At 36.8% G+C, this 24106-nt stretch overlaps 4 protein-coding genes across 5 annotated transcripts; 1 reads left to right on the forward strand and 3 right to left on the reverse strand.

Moving 5' to 3' along the window:
• Nucleotides 1-4785: 4785 nt before the first annotated feature.
• Nucleotides 4786-10627, forward strand: LOC125187093 (26S rRNA (cytosine-C(5))-methyltransferase NOP2B-like). Of its 2 annotated transcripts, XM_089057926.1 has the most exons (19): nt 4786-4976; nt 5702-5964; nt 6058-6075; nt 6164-6312; nt 6417-6480; nt 6555-6688; nt 6786-6869; nt 6975-7049; nt 7155-7226; nt 7300-7373; nt 7639-7691; nt 8315-8424; nt 8563-8631; nt 8720-8794; nt 9435-9527; nt 9604-9683; nt 9764-9863; nt 10066-10343; nt 10418-10627. In XM_089057926.1, the coding sequence occupies exons 2-19, from the start codon at nt 5706-5708 to the stop codon at nt 10461-10463; spliced, it is 1833 nt and encodes a 610-aa protein (XP_088914052.1). In that variant the 5' UTR covers nt 4786-4976; nt 5702-5705; the 3' UTR covers nt 10464-10627. The 2 variants fall into 2 exon arrangements, with proteins under 2 accessions (XP_088914052.1, XP_088914053.1); XM_089057927.1 differs by lacking the exon at nt 6058-6075.
• Nucleotides 10628-12817: 2190 nt separating this feature from the next.
• Nucleotides 12818-14365, reverse strand: LOC125187341 (Galactose oxidase/kelch repeat superfamily protein). Its single transcript, XM_048083908.2, has one exon. The coding sequence runs from the start codon at nt 14221-14223 to the stop codon at nt 13027-13029; it is 1197 nt and encodes a 398-aa protein (XP_047939865.1). The 5' UTR covers nt 14224-14365; the 3' UTR covers nt 12818-13026.
• Nucleotides 14366-15450: 1085 nt separating this feature from the next.
• Nucleotides 15451-16632, reverse strand: LOC125189508 (uncharacterized). Its single transcript, XM_048086780.1, has one exon. It carries the CDS (start codon nt 16630-16632, stop codon nt 15451-15453), a length of 1182 nt encoding a protein of 393 aa, XP_047942737.1.
• Nucleotides 16633-18254: 1622 nt separating this feature from the next.
• LOC125189507 (zinc transporter 8-like) lies at nt 18255-19519 on the reverse strand. The gene is made up of 3 exons (XM_048086779.2): nt 18935-19519; nt 18642-18791; nt 18255-18561 (listed from the first exon to the last, which is right to left on the reverse strand). Exons 1-3 carry the CDS (start codon nt 19517-19519, stop codon nt 18256-18258), a joined length of 1041 nt encoding a protein of 346 aa, XP_047942736.1. The 3' UTR covers nt 18255.
• Between the last annotated feature and the right edge of the window lie 4587 nt (nt 19520-24106).

Below are 24106 nucleotides of genomic sequence, written 5' to 3' on the forward strand. Positions count from 1 at the left end.
TTCTTTATTTGTATGTCTTATTTCATTTCATCCACATATCTCCTCTTTTGTTATTTCTTTTATTTTATACTACACTCATATCAAATATTAAAATAGTATACAATCATCTGCTAAAATATGAAATGTTTCTTGAGAGTGGGTTGAGAGAAGTACAATTGTACGATATTTTTTGTTGTTGTTTATAATATTACAAATATTTATTTTAATTAGTTCTTATCTGTAAATATATTTTTATACTTATTTACTCTATATTTTTAATTTTAAATTAATATATCTTCATTATTAAAAAAGCTTCTGTCCTGTGCTATGCACAGGTGTTAACACTAGTATTAAAAAAAATGGAACTTAGTTTATTCTTAATTTGAGATTGGATGAGAGTTCAATATTATTTTCTCTAGTGAATATATATTAAATTATGAATTAATTAATTCAATTAGTAATGATCCAATAAGCAAGCTCAATCCAAATTATCCATGAATTCCTTCCTAACATAGCTCATACTAAAATAAATAGAGGAAGTGACAGACAAAATGTGTGCCCTAGCCTTTCTCAACCAATTAGCCATGTTAAAGGGGTTTTATTTTTATTTTTTCAACTTTACTTTTATCATCTTTTCAAAATATTTACTTTCCGTATTAGAATTAGATAATCATTACCTCTCCTTGATATTCTAAGGGTCTGTTTGATAAGGCAGTAATGCCAAGATAGGGATTTATATCTTCACTTTTCTATTTGTTTGATATCATTGAAATACTTACCTCAAAGCCCAGTATAATGCCTAAGCCCGTCTCGGTCCGACCAAATATACACATTTATGCTAAGTTATGTATCCTACCAATTTGGTGGGTTATATCACTTTTCTGTCAAGATATCCGATTCCACCCTCTCTCTCTAGCACTCTTCACCCATCCCACTCCCATATTCCAATGATTCTCCCCCTTTCCTCAATAAAGTTCATACCACCATGGAGCAGGAATGTTGACGACCGCATCTGGAGGCACGATTTCGATTGCCAGAGGGCAGCAGGAAAACGACGCAACGCGGTTGGAGAGAAATACAGAGGTGTGGCATCCATCAACACCGTCGGAACATCGCTGGCTGACGTTGATTAATGGCTTGGGTTTCTACCATGGCTGGCAAATTCTTCGAGGCACGTCGACTGTGGGGTGCGATTCACTCCGATTTTGGTTCGAATGTGGGATGGGTTTCTCCCATGGGTTCTACGATTGGACGAATATGGTTCTAAAATCTGAATTGAGGGTTTCTTTGTTTCTTTTTCGAGATGATGAAAAAATCTGGGCAAAGATGTTCTTGTATGTTGACAGATTTTTCTCTTCGAATATTTAATTGGTTCAACTGATGTTTCTCTTTGATTGTCTGTGACAACTAGTATTTTCTTCTTCAGTTTTTTGTTAATGAAAGATGTGGCAGTGATGATTTTGTGTTGTATACCAATTTTTCACTTTGATTTTTTTCATTCAAATGGTCCCAAATGCTTCTTTGATTCTCAAAAGTAGTGATGATACTGTGGTTATATGAGCATATTTGATTTTTTAAACAAATTGCTCTTAAAAGGATTTTGGATTCACAGTGAGATTTGCTACGTTTCTTTAGACAAACTCCCACTGCGACACATTTTTTAAAAAGGGCAATTATGTTATTTCATGTGTTATCTAATACATAAGTTTAGATAATATCTCGCCTATCAAACAATAACGTAAAAAATTTATCTGGCCATATATTGACACAAAACCCATATTACTTATCTTAATTTACATATCTTTCTATATCCCACCTTTCTTATCAAACGGACCCTTCTATCAATATATAAAGGGACAGTTTTTTGGAAGCCCATGTGGCACACTTTTGAGCGGGAAAACTATCTATTGGGCAATCTAAAAGACAAATATTATTGGATAAAAATTGGTCCAATGAAATGCAGAAAAATTGGCTTCTACAAGAAGTTTAAGACATTTATATAGACAACATTTGAATCTGCATTTTTGTGGACTGATTTTCTAAATTTTGATTGCAGCATAGCGTGGTGCTTGGAATCCGGCGACAGCTCCGACGAGAGGGTGGCAGGCTGAGGGAGACGGGGCGGTGGCGGAAAGGCGGCGGCTGGCCGAGAGGATAGGAGGGATCCAGAACGAGAGAGATGGGAGGAAAGTTGAGAAGATAGAAAGAAGAGGAAGGAGAGAGAGAAGTACGGCGGCGGCAGCAGCAGATTCATTCAAAGATCTGATCTTTCTCGCTGGAGAATAAGAAAAAGGAGAGGAAAAGAGAAGAGTGCCGGAGTCAGGAGATGAGGGAGCTGGCGGGTGAGGTGAGCCCGGCGGCGGCTGAGGCACAGCTGTGTGTTGAAGGGGCACAAACTGGAGGTACTACTGCGGCGACATGGAGATTGTTGTTCAGTGGGCCGACGGACAAGAGGAGTTGCCCGGCGGCGGCGGCAAGTTGGTGTTTAGCGGGTTCCACCGATTAGAGGGAGAGATAGGGAAGGAAATGAGGGAATGAAGGAAGCAGTTGGCGCTGCTCACCGGCGAGGTGTGTGAGGCGGCGGCGGTTAATGGAGAGAGACGGTGAGAGAGAATGAGAGTGGCGCATCATTAGTTTAAGGTTTCATAAAATGTGGCTGTTGTATACTAATTGGGCTCTAATTTGGGCTTTTAGTGTATGATATAATTTCAGCTGTAATAGTGTAGTAGTATAGATTTTATAATTAATGTTTTTATTTATTTAAATAGCATTTTAATTTGGATGTTGAACTCTATTATTATTATTATTATACTTTAAATGGTTCTAATTTAGACTTCTAAATTATTGTATTTTGTATAATATATATTTTGTTAGGTTAAATTATTTTTTAATTGAATAATTTGAGTTTTAAATTTGGGTGTCATGACTATAATATTATTATGTCTTAAAAGTTTGGTTTTATTTGACTACTAAGTATTACTATTATTTATTCGTTCAAATAGTTTGGTTTTATTTGACTACACTCATATCAAATATTAAAGGGATATTTGCATCTAATATCATCAAATTTTCAAAAAGTTGGGTTTTTCCCACGAATTTTAAAATAGACAAATAATATCACGAACTTTATACCGTGTTTGTTTTTTTCCCACGAATGAAAAAATTCCCACAAATAATATTATGATACGGATTTTTTTTCGTAATTTCTCAACAACAATTTTGAAAGCTTCAAGTTTTTCAATCTTTGAAGATAGTTTTTCTTGAAGCACACCCTCCAAAATTATTCTTCAATCTATTAAAATAACTTGAATTTTTTCATTCGTGGGAAAAAACAAACTCGGGGTAAAGTTCATGATATTATTTGCCAATTTTAAAGTTCGTGGGAAAAACCCAACTTTTTGAAAGGTTCGTAGATTAGATGCCAATTTCCCAATATTAAAATAATATATAATCATCTGCTAAAATATGAAATGTTTCTATTCTTTTTACTTCTCAAAAATTTGGAATATGTTTATACTGAATTCAAATATGGCTAAACCAAATAATTATGAAACACCAATAAATAATGATATAAAGTGAAACTAATATCATTATCAAACAAATAACAATATTTGTATGTCTTATTCTATTTCATCCACACATCTCCTCTTTTGTTATTTCTTTTATTTTATACTACACTCATATCAAATAATAAAATAATATATAATCATCTACTAAAATATAAAATGTTTCATTGAGAGTGGGTCAAGAGAAGTATAATTGTACAAATAATTTTTTGTCGTTGTTTATAATATTACAAATACTTATGTTAATTACTCCCTCCGTCCCCTATTAAGAGTCACACTTTTTCATTTCGTTCCGTCCTCAATTAAGAGTTACACTTCATTTTTACCATAAATAGTAAGTAGGTCCCACATTCCACTAACTCAATTCACTCACATTTTATTATAAAACCAATATAAAAAAATGGGTCCCACATTCCACTAACTTTTTCAACAACTTTTCTTTACATTTCTTAAAACTCATGTCCGGTCAAAGTGTGACTCTTAATCGAGGACGAATGAAGTAGTTCTTATCTATAAAAATATTTTTATACTTATTTACTCTATACTATTTATTATAAATTAATATATCTTCATTATTTAAAAATCTTTTGTCTTGTGCATAGCACAGGTGTAAACACTAGTTATCATTACACATCAGTGCCTAGTGAGACAATGTGAATTGAGTATATATTAGCAATGAATGAGGCATGCTTCCTTCATTCCATTTTAACGGTCTCATTTGAGTTCGATGCGAATTTTAAAAAATATAAAAAAAAATCAGTAAAAAAAGATAGTGGAATGTGAATATTACTATTATATTCCATATTTATTTTATAATAAAATGTAAGTGGAATGTGGAGCCTACTATTTATAGAATATTCTATCCGAGACTCCTAGAGTGAGACACCTAAAAGTATTAAATCGAGACTACTAAAGTCGGACGGAGGAAGTGTTAAATTAATAAAATAAAATACGATTCATTTATTTATTAGTAGTAATTTTATGTTTAGATTGCTTGATTATCATACTAGAGTTAAAGGACTATGAATACAATGAAAAAAAAAAGAATTAGAATTTTTTGTGCCATTTAACAAAATAAGTACGTACATAAATTGAGGACATACAAAACCTTATACTATGAATTAAATTTTTTGAAAGAGTTACAATGATAACTTCCCTTACATCAGAATGTAGGACACAACTAATTAACTATAGTTGGCGCAGTCAATATGTATAAAAATTTGTATATTTACAAAGATTACACATTGGCATTGGAACATTGCACAGCTTTCGCCTCCTGTTTAAACCCTAAACCCTAATTATTTTTTCTCAAAATTTCTGGCTACTCTCACCAATCTACCACCACTACCGACAATTAGCCACCAATTTCGTCGTTCCACCAGCACGTCAGCTTCCCGCCGCTGCCGCCGTATACCTTTGCTCGCCGCTCTCGTAAGTCTCAGCTCAGCAGCATTAAGAATCCTTAGTTCTAATTTTTCATCAGGTCAACTTATTATTTACCAATGTCCCATCTCAGTAATGAGGTCTGGAAGTTCATTCATTTTTCCTAAATTGGAAGAATAAGATTTGTGAGATATTGAAATTTGATGTCAAATTGCTTGATTTTTTCATTGACTAATGGATGCTGTGTGTTTTGGTGGAAGCTTTGTCATGTACTGAATTTGACTGGAATGAGAATGACTAGGCAGTACGTGTAATTATCGGATATTATGGCTTTTTTTTACCCCAAATATTAAGCTCCAATGCTTAATCTCATGTGTATTAACCGCTAATATCCAATAGAGTTCCACAAAACTTATGGCTTTCACAAAAAATGATCACTGTATTACTTATTTATGAGCAAGTATTTGGTGGATGAGTAAGCTAACATTTGGCCTTTATAGTTTACATAGAAGGTTTGACAGACTTCACAAGAGTATTGCAGATGACATAATAGACTAATTGATGAACACTTTGGCGCGAAAACAGCCAAAACATGGCTGCACTTACCCTTTTTATATATAGATATAGATAATCTATCCAAAGTTAGTGGGTTTCCAGTATAGCTACAATCTTTAGGTAGAAGACTTGGTTGCCCAGACATGCTCCCATGCATTTCTGTTTATTGTCTTCTGTGTTGGGAGATTCAGATTGTTTTTTGGGGCTTATGCATGCAGTTTAATGGCTGGTTCAAAACTCAACAAGAAGAAGGGCGGTAGAGCAGTTAATCCTCCGCCGAAGAAGAAGCAAAAGGCATTGCCTACTCTAGAAAAAGAATCTAAGAAAGAGGAGATTATCAGTGATTCTGATGGCTCTGAAGAGCACGAAATGCTTGAGAACTCAGATGAGGAAGATCATGGATTGGACTCGAACTCGGATATGTCGTCAGATGGTGATGATGTTTATGCCAATGACATCCTCCAAGGGAGTGATGACGAAGGTATTGTTGTCTGCTTTTGTCATTAGACCTCTATCGGGATGATAATTTGTTCTCTTAACTTTCTTATATGGTTTCTTTCTTCTGTTTTTTCAGAGGGGAGTGACAACAAAGGTACTTTTTCAGTTGTTGACTGGACGCACATCAAGACCAGTCTATAATCTCTCCTCTGTATTAAATTTTATTTATTTATTTTTGGCAGAGGGGGACTCAGATTCTGATGTATCTGATTTCGAGAAGGAAGCAAGAGAAATTGATGAGGAAAAGGCACGGGAAGAAGTAGACGCCGAAGCAGAATTAGAGCTTAATATAAAAAATGAAGCTAATGAGTTTGCTTTACCAACTGAGGAGGTTCAGCTTATGAGATACTCTTGTTTCTTTGCAATGATTAGAATTACGGAACGTAATCCCTTCAATTTACCATGTCCTTTTAACACTTTTCTTAAATAACTTAGGAGCTCGAAGAAGAAGCACATAGTCCCCCAGATCTGTCCAATCTTCTAAGAAGGATAAAAGAGAGTATGTTTAGCTTATCATCTGTTGATAGTTTAGATACTCATTTAGTTTGTTTAAGCTTGGGGTTACACTTTCAGTTGTACGGGTGCTTTCAAATTTTAAGTCTTTGAGGCAAGAGGGTGCTACACGGAAAGATTATGTCGAACAACTTAAAAAGGATTTAATATCTTACTATGGATACAATGATTTTTTGGTCGAAGCTCTGGTTGAGGTAATTCTTTTTTTTTTTCAAAACATGGTTTGTTTTGGCAGTCCTTCCTGATGCATTGCTTGCAAATTTGTAACTGCAATTTGCTATGCTTATGTAGATGTTTCCGGTTGTTGAACTCATGGAACTCATTGAAGCTTTTGAGAAGCCAAGGCCTACCTGTCTTCGTACTAACACTTTAAAGGTAATTTACCATTTTAAACCCAAGTATCCAACAGTCTTGTGCTTTTTATAATTTTCCACTGCCAAATTAGTGGCTTCCTGTTGATGCCTCTGTTTTGTATCTTAGACTCGACGGAGGGACTTGGCTGGTGTTCTTTTAAACAGAGGAGTCAACCTTGATCCATTAAGCAAATGGTCCAAAGTAAGATTTTACTTTTAGTATGTGAGCAATGGCTGGGATATTTTTAGTCCTTATCCATAACATTAAAGCACGAATGTTGAGGTGATGATACTCCTGTTTTGTTAGGTGGGTTTGGTTGTATATGATTCCCAAGTTCCGATTGGGGCCACTCCAGAATACATGGCTGGTCATTATATGGTATTCTCATATCTCTATTATCTACCCTTAGCTTATCATATCAAATAAAGCTAATGGTCTGTTGGGCTTGCAGCTTCAAGGCGCAAGCTCTTTTTTGCCCATAATGGCCCTTGCTCCTCAGGAGAAAGAGAGAGTTGTTGACATGGCGTGAGTATTTGCCATTCATACAACTACTATGCAATTGTTTATGTTCTTTGTGGTCTTTACTCATTTATTATTTTACTTATTACAGTTTGATTCCTGGGGAATCCATTTTTAACCTTTTCTTTTTATTTCACTCCCCCATTGCACTTTCAATTTTACAATCAACTTTCATAAGTCCAGTTTATACTTGAAGCAAAAATGTTTGCTTGGTACAAGTCTGTTGATTCTGTATGCTCTTCCCTTTCTGACCTAATTGGTGCATTTATAGGGCTGCGCCTGGTGGTAAAACTACATACATTGCAGCTCTTATGAAAAATACAGGTGAGAAACGGATTTGATGTAAAAATACGGCTTTATGTAATATCTGTTATAAATTATCTTTTATGCTTCTGCTCATCTTCACTGTGTATAAAACTGAAAAAATGCCTCAATTTGACTTTGTAGAACTGTCTTATTTCCGAAACATATTTTTCAAAAAAAATCTGTGAATCAAAATTCAAAACCACTGAGGATCCATTATCTTATCATCCTACTGTTCGAAAATGTTAAGGTTTATAGTAGCTTATAACCAAATCTGTATTTTCTAAATTAATTGTAAGCTATCGCTGTCACCATGCGATTCTGTATTAGTGTTGAAGTCTATGGTTTAAGTGCTTATCAGTTATCACTAACTTCATCATATTTCTGTTGCTAGGGGGAGAAAATCACTCTCCTTTTCTTTCAAACATATATTATGCCTAAAAAAATGGTTCAGCTCAGTTATTGATACCTCTAATTTTAACATGTACAATTCACACCATTTATACTTTTACTCTGGATCAAAATATGCATGCTCCAGTTACTATCTATTTCAGACTAAATGAACCATTATTATATGTGCCAAGGCCCAAGGTAATACTTGATGATAATGCTACATGGGACTGACACACGATCTTTTCTGAAAGGTATGATCTATGCAAATGAGATGAAGGAGTCCAGACTCAAATCCCTCACTGCAAATATACATCGGATGGGTGTAACAAACACCATAGTTTCTAACTATGATGCGAGGGAGGTAATAATCTTAGCTCAATATTCCTATTTCTCTTAAAAAGTTTTAATGCACATGTGTTTGTGTGTGTTCTTTTTTCGTCCTGTCACCCTATTACCTTGAGGTGAAAATAATATTTCCCTCTTTCTGCATCAAATTCAGCTGCCCAAAGTCCTGGGAATCAACTCTGTCGATAGGATTTTATTGGATGCTCCTTGCAGTGGCACTGGTGTAAGAAGTCAAATATATTCTAGAATGCGTGCAGCTTTTTTTTAAACTTGATATTATGAAAATCAATGCGATTTACTCTTGGTTGCAGGTTATATCTAAGGACGAGTCTGTGAAAACCTCAAAAAGTGCTTTAGACATACAAAATTGTGCTCATCTACAAAAGGTGTGCTTGAATTTGCAATTCATTGTTCTTTTAAAATATGAAACCACGTCATTACTTATGACCTGTCATTGTAGCACAATCGGGTTGTTGGTTCTGAAAGAATCCGTTATCCTTTTTTATCTCGTATGTAGTCTGGAGTTGATTGCAGATGTTCAGATTTAATGAATTAGTTAGCAAAACCTATCTACCAGCAATACTCTGCTAGTTTCGTTTAATGCATTGTGGTGAATCAACTGCACTTTGAGGCAGCTCTTGTTTTATCTGTAACACTGCTTCCCATTACTGATTAAGAGATATCTAGCATCTTATGTTGGAAGTCCTTCTCTGGGTAAGAATCTTGTGCTTTCCGCTGCACTGATAAGAGAATCTAATTCTATAAGATTAAAGTGTTGGTGTGAAAAGTTATGCTTATGTGTTTCTAGTAGTAAATAATTGTGCACACTTTTTGGCTTTCTCCTCAGTCCACAATGCTTAATCATCAACATAATTTTCTAACTGATGTCATCATTAACTATCGAATGGCTTAGGAATGACTGCCTTTTTTCCAAGAAGAAATTGATGTTACTATCCACAAAGGCCATTGTTTTCAGTATGCAAAAATAATTGCTCCAAAAATCATTTATTTCCTTTCCTCTTGCAGCAATTAATTCTTGCCGCGATAGATCTTGTGGATGCCAACTCAAAGTCTGGAGGATACATTGTCTACTCCACATGTTCCATAATGGTTGCTGAGGTTTGTAGCTTTTGGGGTACCTACTAGATCTCCTATTGCATTCTATTATCCTCTTCTCAGCTTCTGTAGTTTTCAGAATGAAGCAGTCATCGATTATGCACTCAAGAAGAGGGATGTTAAAGTTGTTCCTTGTGGCCTTGATTTCGGACGTCCTGGGTACTTCTCACTACATATTCTATAGAAAGATTACGATAATTAATTTTTATGATTCTGACAATCCCTTGTTTTGCTTCCAGATTCATTCGTTTTAGAGGGCATCGTTTTCACACTTCCCTGGACAAGACAAGGCGCTTTTATCCCCACGTCCACAATATGGATGGGTTCTTTGTAGCTAAGGTATGTCCACACTCCATACCCACCACTCTGCTTCAATTGATTGAACCCTTATGTCTGTCGTTTGTGCTATCTATCAGTTTGCTTCCAGTTTCACTGAGTTGAACGAGAACTTAATACTTGATACTCTGTTCATTTAGTCCCTGCTGATAATACTCTTTCCGCCAATACTGACTTTTTGTCGTATATCTGATTTACTGTGCAGCTAAAGAAAATGAGTAACATGAAGCCAGCATTTCAACAGTCTGAAGGTGGGGAGGTGGAGGAGGAACCCGAGTTGATGGAAAGCAATGACCAGGAAGAGATTGTCAACGAGAAGAAACAATCGACTGACAAAATTGCGACAGAAGAGGTTGTCAAAGAGAAGAAACAATTGAGCGAATCCTCTAACGGAGTTAGGACAGGGAAGCAGCCATCTTTGAAGGAAAAGGAAAAGAGAAAGAAAAGGGAATGGCCTTCAAGAGAGGAGATTGCAAAAAACAGGTATAGTAGTAATTGTGATCATTACTTGTAAGAAGCCTTTTTTAGTTTTCTTATTTAATTATGTTGGTTTGCAGGGAAGAGAAACGACAGGCTTTAAGGGAATCAAAGAGAAAAAGGTAAAGGTGGAAAGCAGCCATCCTATTCTATGCACAGACAGGACTATAGGTTAGAAGTGGGATATGTATGCTTATCACAATTTTATTCATAACTCCCATCTTCCAATATTTTAGATCGCTGTTTTTGTTACATGGAGTACTTATTAAATGTGATTTCAATGTTTCTAATTTTCTTGGTTGGATTTTTAGAATAATGAGATGATATAAACATATAAAGTGGATATATTTTGTTAAGGTCATGACCAAATCCTGATTTTTCAAAAATGTGTTATAACAAGTTGGTTTTGGATGGCTGAATGCACAGGGGATGCGCTTCCATACACCATAATAATTTAATTATGAATTTTAATATTAAAATGTGAATTTCTTTTATTATAAAATGTTGGTGTCTGTTAACAGCATCACTATGCATAAGCGCTGCAACTTTTTTAGGTTGAGTAATGATAGAAAATCTAGGTGGATGTGGACAACCTCACCAACCATAGTTACCAAACAGGTTTCATTACTTCAACAAATTAATTTAGGATTTCAATTCCCAATCAATGAGTAAAAAATGCAAATGCAATTAATTTCTCCCTAATAAAGATTTGACTCGATGTTAGTTGTTTTGGATTGATTTTGTAGTTATACTTTTCGAATGACGTAGGCTTGAATTGCTGAATCTAGTCAGCCTACATATGATAGTTATTGCTATTTGTGTGATTTTAACCTACAAAATACGAGGAAAATATTTAATTGGTATGTGTGATTTTATTTAGTACTACTAGGATATTAGTGGACGGCTATAAGATATAGTATTAAATAAATACGAGAAAGCATAGGTTCATATTAGAATTCAAACTCTCCATCTTAATATCTCTTCAACCAATTTAGTACTACTACTCCTCCCTAAATCCCTATCAATGAGTGAAAAATGCAAATACAATTAACTTCCAATGGAATCTAAAAAGTATTTCGAGTTATTTAGTAGTACTACTAATAAAATAAATCATTTTATATTAGATTGCTTCCATGAACATCATTAATTAATGAGAAGTAGTATCAATTATTTATTGAAACGTAACACAAAACTGATACTGCAACTTACATTTAAATCTAGAGGGTTGAAGAATCAAAGCAAGTTGTCTAGTAATTCCATTAGTTTGCATTTTTTGTTTTATAAGTAAATTGTAATCAAGTGCCGATCAATTAGTGAATCACATTTCTCAATTTAAAGTATATTCTTCTCTTAAGTTTTTGTCAACGTCAGAATTTTACCGTGGGCTATTTTTATTACTAAATCAAATTACTATATACCCGATAAAAAATTTTGATGACTTAAAACAATGTGTTGAGTTTTTAGAATGCGTGCTTCTAGAAAGTAGTCCGGGAGAATTGAGTTCTATATGCACTATAATAAGATATTTATCTTTTCTGATTTTTTGGTTTGACAAACAAAATCATTCATTGACTATATTTACTAACATATGTCATTTAGAGTGTAGGTGAAACTAGTAGTTTTGATATCTTCTTTATAATTTAATTCAACCAATTTTCACTTTTTCTTTCAACTTAAAATATGAATTTGAATTTGAAATTGAATTAATTATGAAATTCCAAATTCGGTAATCAATTAAGCAAAATAGTCAATAATTAGGTTAATGAGAACTAATACCATCAACCTCAATCAAACTAACACAATTACAAAAATTCTACAATGAATAGGTGATTCGACAAAATTAAAGTCCACTATTTTAGTTTGATGTATATGTATATTTTATTTGTAACTATATATGTTTTGACATTTAGAATAATATTAATGTCAACATAATAAAACATTTTTTATATTGAATTTACTGAAAGTTTATGTGAATTTTGGTACAAACTAAATAATTTAGGATTTAACCTTTTTAATTTTGGATCTTAGATCAACGTGTATATGAAAAAGGAATAATATCATCATGCATTTCAATCTAGCCAAATATCTAAGTTATGCAACTAAAATATCCTTACAAATTTCATAACACTATGTATATCTATAAAATATAGTACATTATAGAATTTTTTAAAATAGAAAATGCATAATTTTAAGGAATTGAAATAAAATGAAAATAGATTATATCAAGAAATAGAGTACTCCGTATAAGACAATTGTTTATCATGGAAATTTTACTATTACTTTGAACAATCTTTTAATAGGAAGGTTTGTTTTATAATGCTAAACTCACATAATATATCTCTTTTTAAAACTAGCAAATGAAACTATTTAACATCATTTAAGGTATTTATCTTACAGGAGTAAATAACTTATGTTAATGAATATAGGTAATAGAAATATTTTACTACCTCTTAAGAAAAAAAAGGGAAAATGGACAAACATCACCCAAAGTATTACTATTTTACTAGAAAGGACCTCAAATATTATTGGGTCCAAATTTCAATTGTTTATCTCCACATAAAATAATCAATAATCAATTAATAGTAAAAAAAAAAAAAAGAATAAATTTTACACAACGGTCGATATGAATTAGCAAAAGCCTAAAGCGGACGAAACACCACTCTGCCTCGAAAAAGTCAAAAAAGACACGTTAGCATTCGACGCACACGCAGGCGGCGCGTCGTATGAGGTGCGGCATGTCCGGCGCTCTACTCCACTCATCCCCGCCGCAATCGTACACCAACACCAGCCCCTCCCTGAGCCCCCTCTCCATCCTCCCGCTCCTCCTCAGCAGATCATCGATGCACCCGACCACCTGCACCAGCACCACCCTATCCCCCACCCCCACGCAGCTGAACCTCACCGCGCTGTCCAGCCTAACCTGCGCCGGCAGCGGCGGGCTCCTTATCCTGCACCACTCCCCGAAACCCTCCCTCTTCCTCGACGCGCCGAATCTCCAGAACGCCAGCTCCACCGCGTGGCTCGTCAGCACGTACACGTCGCCGCCCGCCGCGCACGCCGCCACCACGCACCCCCCGCCGGGGACCGATCTGCTCCTCAGCCACCCCCCCGCCGCCACGTCGTACAGGTCCATCGATCCGGCGTAGACGTGCGCCGCCCCCGCCGGATCGTGGCCGATCTTCAGCCCGCCGATGACGTAGAACACGCCGTCGGCCGACGCGCCGATGCAGCCGTACCTCCGGCGAGGCGCGTCGGACACCACGCGCCAGGCGTTCTCGTCGGGGTCGTAGGCCTCGACCGCCGACGTCCTGGCGCAGCCGCCGGCGACGAGGATCCGGCCGGCGACGGCGGCCGCGGCGAACTTCTTCCTGGGAAACGTCATCCCGGCCTTGGGCACGATGGTCCCCGTCCACGTGTCGCAGCGCAGCATCGCGGCGCGGTCGATTATGTAAATCTTCCGGGCGAGCGAGACCAAGCGGAAATGCGAGAAGAGGGAGAAATCATTGTCGATGGCGGGGACGAAGGAGGAGAGCTTCCAGGAGGGATCGGGGTGGTGGAAGCGGAGGGCGGCGGCGAAGAGGGCGGAATTGGAGATGGAGATGGAGAAGAGGGTGTGGAGGAGGGTGTGGTGGCGGAGGCGGAAGAGGTGGAAGGAGGGGGAGTTGAGGAGGTGGGCCCAGCGGCGGCACACGGAGGGGAGGGAGGGGAGAGTGGAGGGAGGGACTCGGCAGAGGCACTCCAATAGGAGGTCATCGGGGAGGCAGGAGATGGTGGTTGAGGAGTCGGCGATGGTGGTGGGGGAGAAGGCGGAGGGGTGCTGGGGGTTAGGGAAGCAGGATTTCATCAGCCATGAGAAGTGCCGGGAGGAGCATGATGCTGCTGACATGTATGCGGCTCTCACACTCAAACAATGATAATGCTTTATGGAGTAATAGGTTTTGTGAGAAATGTAATGCTAATTAGTCAAATTTTATTTGGATTGTGGATTACAGGATTGGGACTTGGGATTTGGAATTTGGAATCCACCCAATCCACACATCTCGATTTCGTATGAATGAGATTGGGGACCCGGGACCCATGCTAATTTATAAACTATTGCAATTTATAATAAAATATTTTAAGAATTCCGATTGGATACTCAACATCAATTGGAACTATAGCAGAGGATTCAATCTTTAAAATTTAGCAGGATGTAATTGATGCAAGTGCAACTCAGGATTCTCCTTGCATTACGTAGATTGTATGATAATTGTAGTATAATAGTAAGAATAAAGTATGACTAAAATGTATGGATAGTGACCACCAGTTTCTCTATCAACCGAATCGTTCAATTGGTCATTACTGGTCTTAGTATTCTAAATATTTACATGAATGCCATCTTAATTAATTAAATTTATACAATTATTTTTTATACATTTTAAAAATATTTTGGCATTTCATAACATCTATATATGACGCTTCATAGTTCACACTACATTTTATTAGACTCCCCAACTCTCGAAACGTCAAATATAGGAGCATTGATCTTCCGGCAAAACATTATAAATCATAATTATTATTAATAGAATGCTTAATTTTGATTTCAGTTACAAATCTCATAATTAGAGCAACCTATTTATTGTATTAGTGTAACTGCAAATTTGAAAATTTTAAACATTTTCCAATAACTGTCAAATTTATAATTACCTTCATGTTCATAATTCTTAAATATTCAAATTAAGAATAAACCTTGACTTTTATATAGTTATAGATTATAGATTATAGATTATAGACTATAGATTATAGATTATAGATTAGTTGGCTCATCGTGGATTTATTAAGCATAACTATTTTTATATTTTCGTTTCAAGTTTCATTATATTTACTACAATCTATCGATAAAATACTGGTAAGAAAGAATGTAATTGGAGCAATAAGATGATAATCAATTATATTATTCTGTTTTGAAAACAACACATAATTAGTTGTTACATGGAGCCAGTGGCGCTCCACATAAACCAGGATTTCCAGCAAAATCCGAAGTTGGAAAATCGAATTTATGCGGCGGAATCTCCCCACTCAACCGATTCCAAGAAACATTAAACTCGATGAGACCTTCATGATTCAAGATTCCCTACTGAATCTTCCCTGTGAGGGAGTTGCCAGAAAGGTGTAGAAATGAGAGGTCGCTCAAGTTGGCGAGTTGGGGTGGGATCGGACCAGAAAGCCTATTATTAGATAGCAATATATTTCCGAGGCCGCTTATGTTGGCGAGTTCGGGTGAGATTGGGCCGGAAAGCCCGTTTCCATATAGTATTAGACTTCCGAGGCCGCTCATGTTGGCAAATTGGGGTGGGATTGGGCCGGAAAGCCTGTTTCTAGATAGCTCTAGGTATAATAGATTCTCAAGTTTTGATAGGGTTGGTGGGATTTTGCCGGTTAAGTTGTTGTTTGATAGGTATATGTAGACGAGTCTGATCATGTTGCCAATGGTTGTGGGGATGTTGCCGCTAAGATTGTTGTTTTCGAGATTCAGGAAATTAACTCGTCGTAGGTTGCCAATAGAGTTCGGGATCGGGCCGGACAGGTTGTTGTCGGATAGCTCGATGGAAGTGAGGGAGTCCATGTTTCCGATGGATGGTGGGATGCTTCCGCTGAGGCGATTGTTTGTGAGAATCAATGACGTGAGATTGGATAGGTTTTCTATGGACTCAGGTAAGCTTCCGCTCAAATTGTTGTTGCTGAAATCCAAGTATTTTAGCGACTTCAATTTCTTGAAAAGATTATGGGGGATGGGGCCCGTGAGATGGTTATCGCTAAGAACTAGGGCTTCTAGTTTACTCATGCTCTTAATAGTGCTTGGGATTGATCCTTCGAGATTGTTTAATTCGATGTACATTTCGCGCAAGTTAGTAAGCTTGCCTAATTCAGATGGGATGAAGCCCGTTAAGTTCTTCAGATCGGACAGAATGAGAGATTCAAGGGAAGAGAGATTCCCAAGAAATGGGGACAATGTTCCAGACATTGTGGTGTTTATGAGCCGGTCATCGGGATAAAGCCCGCGACGATCCAAATTGATGACTCGGCCTGTTGAAGGGTTGCATTTGATTCCATTCCATGATGTGCAACAATCTTTGCTAGGAATCCAAGAGTCAAGCAATTTTGAGGGATCAAAAGTGATTCTTCTTTTGAAATCAAGGAGTGCCTCTCTATCCGTAGGGTGGCAGGAAGCTCGAGATTGTCGAATCCCAAACCCGAAGAAAATGGAATGGAAGATGAGGAAGATAAGGAGGTATTTGGTTGGATAATTCGTCATTGAGAATTTTAAAAGAAGTGATTTGAAAAATAGCTGTATAGTCTTGCTTTTAGGTATCTCTATATAAATGCAATTATCCTTGACTGTATATAAGGAAAAGATTTAATTAATACTACTAATTATCTTGCCTTAGTTAGAAGATATACGTGTAAATATTTGTAGCGTAGGATTAATTAGTGGAGCAATTTCTGCTATATTCTTATATTTTATATACACGATAGTTTCTATAATTCGATGTTTTATTCATTTTTTTCCTTCTTTTTATTGTTTCTTTTTTGTTTGATTCAATTAAATTTATTTTATTTACACTATAACATATAAGTTGAATAATAATTATACAATAACTTGTGTCTTGTGGTCTGTAAAATAACAATATACACTATAGTAAGGAAAAGATTCAATGTAATTATTAGTTAGAAGATATATATGCGGGTAAATATTTATAGTTTATGATTAATTAATGGAACAATTTCTGCTATATTACTGTATCTTATTTACACGATACACTACTTAGTGGCAGTTTCTAAACTTTGTTGTTTTATTTATTTTTAATTTTTTATCCTTTTAATTGTCATACATTCTTGTTTTATGTTTGATTCAATTAAATTTATTTAATTTAATTTATATAATAACTTGTACTGTGAAGTAGCAATATAGTACTATATAGTCAATATAAGATTGAAATTTTAAATTTTCTTAATTAATTAAATGAAATTGATTAAGTTTTAATCTAAAAAGTTTAGATAGAATTGGAAAACTAATGATTTGATTAATTTGAGATTAAAAAAAATATATTCATACTAGAGAAATAAATGACATCTAAGAAAATATGATAAAAATATATTTTTTTATTAATAGAGTTGACCAATAGTCTATTGGTAATTGATTCTTAATTAAATGTTAATTGATTCATAACTAAAGGAATTAATGCGTTATGTAATCAATTCAAATATAAATAGTACTTATAGTTAATTTTCAACATTATTAAAAAAACGGTTATCTCAATCATTACCACAATCCCAACATCTTCAGTCTTTTCTATTCCACAATTTTTACTCATAGCAGTTTCAGAAGATGCTTATCCCAATATATTTTGCAAAAGTAAACCTAATCACTTGTAGTACCTCACAATCTCGCAACTTCAGCCACTGGTTTATAATGGTATAGCCAAAGTTTTGACAATGATGACTCAAATTAATGTTAATTATTGTGGGTATGAGTGATGGGAAATTGCGAGAGATAATGATGAATAATGGTGGACAAATAATAAGATGGTTATTAGAAAGAGCTACGTAAACACATGTCAATTGCCGTTTAAGCGTAGTGTTAACGTCGAAAGAACAGATAGTATTGGTTAAACAACAATAGCTGGTTAAAATAAATTAAATTATTCACCATAATAGTAATAAATTTAATCATATATTAAGAAAATAATTATATTAATATTAAAATTGTTGTTATTGTATAATTATGAACAATTAGTTATTACGTGAATTCTAACTTAAAAATAAGATTTGAATCAAATATAAAAGTGAAATTCCGAATTTGCTACTCCAATAAACTCACTGTGCATAACATGAAAGACCAAAAATGGATAAAAACAAATATAAACAAACTCATGATTTAAGCCCATTTAGTCAAAAGGGACATGCACCCTGTCCCAATAAGAAGTGCTAAATTTGCCCCTAGTTGAAGCTTTCCATTGTTTTGGAGCCTAGGGCTCATGAAATCCGCGGAGAGAAGATCGACCAATGCCATATATATTAGTATACCAGCCGATGCCGAATTGAAGACACCTTCAACTACGAGGGCCGTCGTGCTCGTCTCGCTATAAATGTTGGCTATTCCGATACCTATGGCAATACCTACGGGCGTTGTGAGGGAGAAGAAAACCGCCATTGTTACTACGGCACGTACATTGAACTTTGCCTATAAATAACAAGAAAAGGTTGGATAAATATGTGTTTAATTTCTTGATTAAACATGTTTGGGAAATAATAATTTTGTACCTGACTTATGCATCCTCCTAGACCAATGCCTTCGAAAAATTGATGAAAAGTCAGTGCAGCAATCAAGGGCTTTATTGTCGATGGACTTTGGGAAGCACCTAGTGCAATTCCAATAATTACAGAATGCACTACAATTCCCAATTCCAACACCTAAAAGAAAAACAAAATATCGAATTAGCAATGAATAATCAACCCTAACACTGAACAATTAATCAAAATAATGCTAATTAAATAGAAATTCACTATGTTTAATCATGGTAAAATTTAACTAAATAGAAAAAAAAAAAATTGACCTGAGAAATGACACGGTGGCGCAGCTCCTCAGAGTCGTCAGAATCTGAGTCTGACGACACCAGCCCGCCACGGTGTACATGACCATGTGTGTCACGGTCATGCACTGCAGCCAACATCTCCTCATCACCGCCTCCGTCGGCCGCCTTGGCATTAGCCCGGCGCCTATAATACGACGTCGTGTAAGTATCCACCATGAGCGTCCCGATGGACGCCACCATAGCAATAAAGCCAGTAAAAGGAAAATCCCCCCACGGGTGGTCGGGGATGCACGGGGACGTCAGGCTCTCGAAGGCATCGGGCAGCACGTGGATGAAGCCCGTCGAGAGGATCACGCCGGCCGCAAACGCCTTCACCACGAAGAAAAGGTTGCTTTTAGGGCTCAGCGCCGGGAAGCGCTTCGCCGCCACAGGGAGGCACACGCCGGCGGCGCTCGCCACCAGAATCGAGGCGAGAGCCGCCAACTTGTAGCGGAGAGCTAGGGCTTTGTCGCGGTATTCGTCCTCCGCCTCGCACGTGCAGTCGGCGAGGACTGCCGCCGGCAGCATTATTATGATGATGGTGGCGGCGAGGAAATGAGTCTTCATTGGGGAAAAAAATATAACTGTTTGAGTCTTTGAGATTAATTATATTTATTGAGGTTGTTATAGATTGAATCTGTTGAGATGTATAAGATTAACTCTAATCTGTTGAGATATTAATGAGAGTTATGTTTTAGTTACTGATAGTGTCGACATGAGTAACTCAAATATACAAAGAATTCGAGAACAATTATAAATAAATTTTCACTTATAGAATGTCGACATTTATAGAGTTTGGCTAGAATTATGGAAGCTAAAAAAATATGACATGGGTATTTATATTGTATGATAAATATTGAAACCTAGGGTGTGTCAGTTCAATTGAGAGTTTGAGACGGTTTCACTATATTGGGATAATGAAAATCATACTAGCTTTTGGTTAATTATAGTTTGTCTATATACTTTTCAAAATTTGAATGATAATTCAGTAAATTAATTTTTTTTTATTTTTCTCACATTGAAGATTGCTTACTAAGAGCACTCCCAATGGAGGTGGCGAATTCTCGGCGATAAATCGCCGATTATCGCCGAATTATCGCCGGCCATTGTGGCGAAGTCGGCGATAATTCGGCGATAATGTTACCGTTGCTTCGCCGAGTGGCGATTTATCGCCGGATTATCGCCGAGCGATCGCCGGCCACTGTGGGCGACGCTCGGCGATAATCGGCGATTTTTAAAATTTTTTTTTTTTTTTTTGGCCGAACGGCTATTTTATCCCACCCCTATAAATATTTCATCCTCTTCCTCCATTCATCACCCACAAACTTCATTCACACAAATTTTCAATCTTTTTTCTCTCCATCTTTATTAAATGAGTTCTGATTCATCGTCTCGTGCTCAGTCCGACGAGGAAATATCACATTCTTCTTCCGAAGAAGAGGTACCTCCCGCTCCCACCGGATGGGATGTAGCGGGTTTCGCCAACAACCCAATCAACAACTATATCTCCCGCTGCATACAAAGCGAGATCGCTCGAATGCAGCAGCCACCCCCCCAACGGCCAATCCGCCGGCGGCGCCGATACATCCCTCGCAACCACACTGGTGCGCACGATCGGCTGTTCGCCGATTATTTCGCGGAGGAACCACGTTATCCGGCAGATGTATTTCGTCGCCGGTTCAGAATGCGCCGCTCCCTCTTCCTGCGCATTGTTAATGCGTTGTCCGCGCGTTACCCCGAGTTCCGGCTCCAGCGAGACGCAGCAGGGAAGCCCGGACTATCGCCCCTACAGAAATGCACTGTTGCCATCCGGCAGTTGGCATATGGAGGGTCCGCCGACATGTTCGATGAGTATCTGCAATGCGGCGAGACGACTGGCAACGAGTGCCTGAAGAATTTCTGTCAGGGCGTGCGAGAGATATTTGGGGAGCACTACCTTCGCTCGCCGGACGCAGCTGACTGCCAGTTCCTACTGGATTGGCACTGGAGGACCCACGGCTTTCCGGGGATGCTCGGCAGCATCGACTGTATGCACTGGCAGTGGAAGAACTGCCCAACCGCGTGGCGAGGCCAGTTTACTACCGGCTACAAAGGTACGCATCCCACCATCATTCTTGAAGCCGTTGCCGACCAACGGCTTTGGATTTGGCATGCTTATTTTGGTATAGCCGGGTCGAACAACGACCTAAATGTTCTCAATTCCTCGCCCCTTTTCAACGAGCGGATCAACGGATTAGGCCCCTCCATCGAATTCACGGCCAATGGCAATGTGCATAACATGGGGTACTACCTGGCTGACGGCATCTATCCGCAATGGCCCGTGTTTCTGAAGACGATCAGATGCCCACTCGGAGATAGAAGAAGGTATTTTGCCCGAGCGCAAGAGTCTGCGCGCAAGGATGTGGAGAGGGCATTTGGGGTGCTCCAATCGCGATTTGCACTGGTAAAGGGTCCGACGCGCTTTTTCTACCAGGGGGATATTGCCGATATCATGTATGCGTGCATCATCATGCATAACATGATCATCGAAGATGAACACGAAGGCGTCCTCGACGTCACCAACGACCCAAGTGTTGCATCATCGAGTCACGGTGTCTCAACCGAGTCCGCCCGCCAGGGTGTACCGCACAACGAACATGAACGGTTCCAGGCGTTCATGGACATACACCAGAAGGAGGCCCATCAAGCACTACAACACGATATCATCGAAGAATTGTGGGCAAATAGAAACCGCGCCCACCGCCCTTGAATTTTTTTTTCTTTGAATTTTTTTTTTGATTTTTTATTTCCATTCGTGTACTTTTTTTTTTTTTAATTTTCTTCGTTGTAATGTGTACCCGTGTTTAATACAACGAACTTTATTACTATTTATTTGATTTATCTTTATAAATTAAATAAGCTAGCTTTATTATATATAAAAATAAAACAATTAAATTAGTGATGATGTAAAAATGAAATGTTGAGTTAGGGAGAAATAAGGGAGAAATAAGGGAGAAACCATTGTAGGGGTTGGCTAAAAACTGGGGATAAAATGTGATGCTGATGTGGCGCTGATGTGGCAGGAGTTAGGGAGAAATAAGGGAGAAATAAGGGAACTCCATTGGGAGTGCTCTAACATGGAATATAAATATGGACTAAAAAGTCATAAAGTTGATATTATAGTTTGTTCCTGTTGAACTAAATTTTAATGTGACAATGGAGTGGAGGGGTCGAGATTGCAATAGTGGGCACAAATGTTGGTACGAGAATACGAGACCACTATGTACCAAACAAACCGACTGGAGTGGGGAAGGTCGATATTGTAATAGTGGGCACAAATGTTGGTACGAGAATAAGAGACCGCTATGTACTGAATAAACTAACTAGAGTGACAGAGGTCAAAACCGCAGCAGTGGCCATATATATTGATACGTATTCTCGTACTCACTATGTACTAAATTAATCGTCTTAAATCTATAAAAAAATTTATGGCTTAAAACACGAGAATTTTGTAAAATTACGCAAATGCAACAAAACACTGAAGCACATATATAAACTAGGAGTAAATTGATCAATTTTAAAGAACAAACAAAATCACAAATTCAAAAGAATTTGTATTTGATCTTTCCGATATAGTAGTAGTAGTAGTATTGTGATCTATATACTGGTAGTATGTTATCTTGTGAATGTAAGAGCTCCCCCGATGGAATTTAAACGGGAAGTATTGATTTAGTTCTTATTGAAAGGTTAAATATAATTATTTCGTGTTAACCTTGATTATATATCACGTGACTTGCAATTATTTTGCCCAATGAAATACTATATTGATTCATTCACATTGGACAGGGTACAAGTGGTGAAACAAAAAAGACTATATTCAAGTAGCGGATTTCATAGCAAAAAATTTTAATGAGAAAAAGGTAGGCCTTTAAAATTATGAAAAAAGTAGTGGATCCAACCCAAAGCGCCACTGTAATTATAAGGAATAGTAGTTTTTTGTACAACGACTGCTAGGATGGATGAAATGATTGTTTTATACTTTTATACCCCTCTCTTTTCCCCTTCATTCACTTTGGATGAAAAGTTATACTGGAGTACCATTTAATGGATCATCTATCATCATGTTTTGGATCCCTAATTGCTAAAATATTTCCTAGTTATTTTATGTAATTTAAAATATTTATCAAACTTATCTAATTTGTGTTATTTTAAAAGACAATCATATTTTTATCTAAATTTATAAATCTCAATGGGTGACAATAATTTAATCCTCAAAAAAAGATTACTTTGAGTAATATTTCCTAGTATTATTTACATTATTGACTAAGTTTGAGTTTGATTATCATTTGATCTTTAAATATCAAATTTATAACGACTCCATATGATATCATGTAAATGAGCTCGTGGAATTGGAATTGGAGGATTTCATTTTCAAATTTAATGTTCGGTATCATAAAATATTTGAATTTGAAATCGATCTGCATGTAATTCAAATACACAAACTTTTGATTTGTTTGATTTTCTCTAAACAATGTCTTTAGTTCAAATATGTGGCAAGTTAAAGCTTAATCGGCAATCAAAACAATGTCTTTAATGTTACTGAATTTTAATTAAAATGTCACATGCACACCCTCCTGGTACAACCTTATCTTTCATTCTCAAATTTCCTGACATCTTTGTTTGCCTTAGCATTGCCGTTAGTCACTGATCGACACAAATTTCTCAATACTTCAAGCTACAAAAGGCATATCCACGATTGGAAATCTAACAACTATTCCAAATACAATAAATGGAAACACATGAGCCTCAATTCCCCAAACTCCGACTAACCAGAGCGATGCTCACAAGGAGGCAAAAAAAATTCATCATAAAATTAAGCTAAAACACAGTACAACAAAGCTAATAAAAGTAAACTCTAATGAGCAAGCAAATCATCCCAAGTCACAGTGGCTATAACATAGTAAAAACTTATTGTTTTCATCCTAAAACCAATTAATAATATGAGGAGTGACATTTGAGCCATTTATATGGCTATTTCAATTATTTTTTTACGCTGATATGAGATATTGTTACATTTTTATTTTTGAAATTTGCGAGAGGAAGAAAATGTTAGTTGAATTGCATCGATGAGGAAGAATGAAAAGGAAGTACTCCTTTCGATTTCAAGTTTAAATG

The sequence above is a fragment of the Salvia hispanica genome, chromosome 5, assembly GCF_029641045.1.
Source record: "Salvia hispanica isolate PSC_SH4W2 chromosome 5, Shi_PSC_v1, whole genome shotgun sequence".
NCBI lineage: Eukaryota > Viridiplantae > Streptophyta > Magnoliopsida > Lamiales > Lamiaceae > Salvia > Salvia hispanica.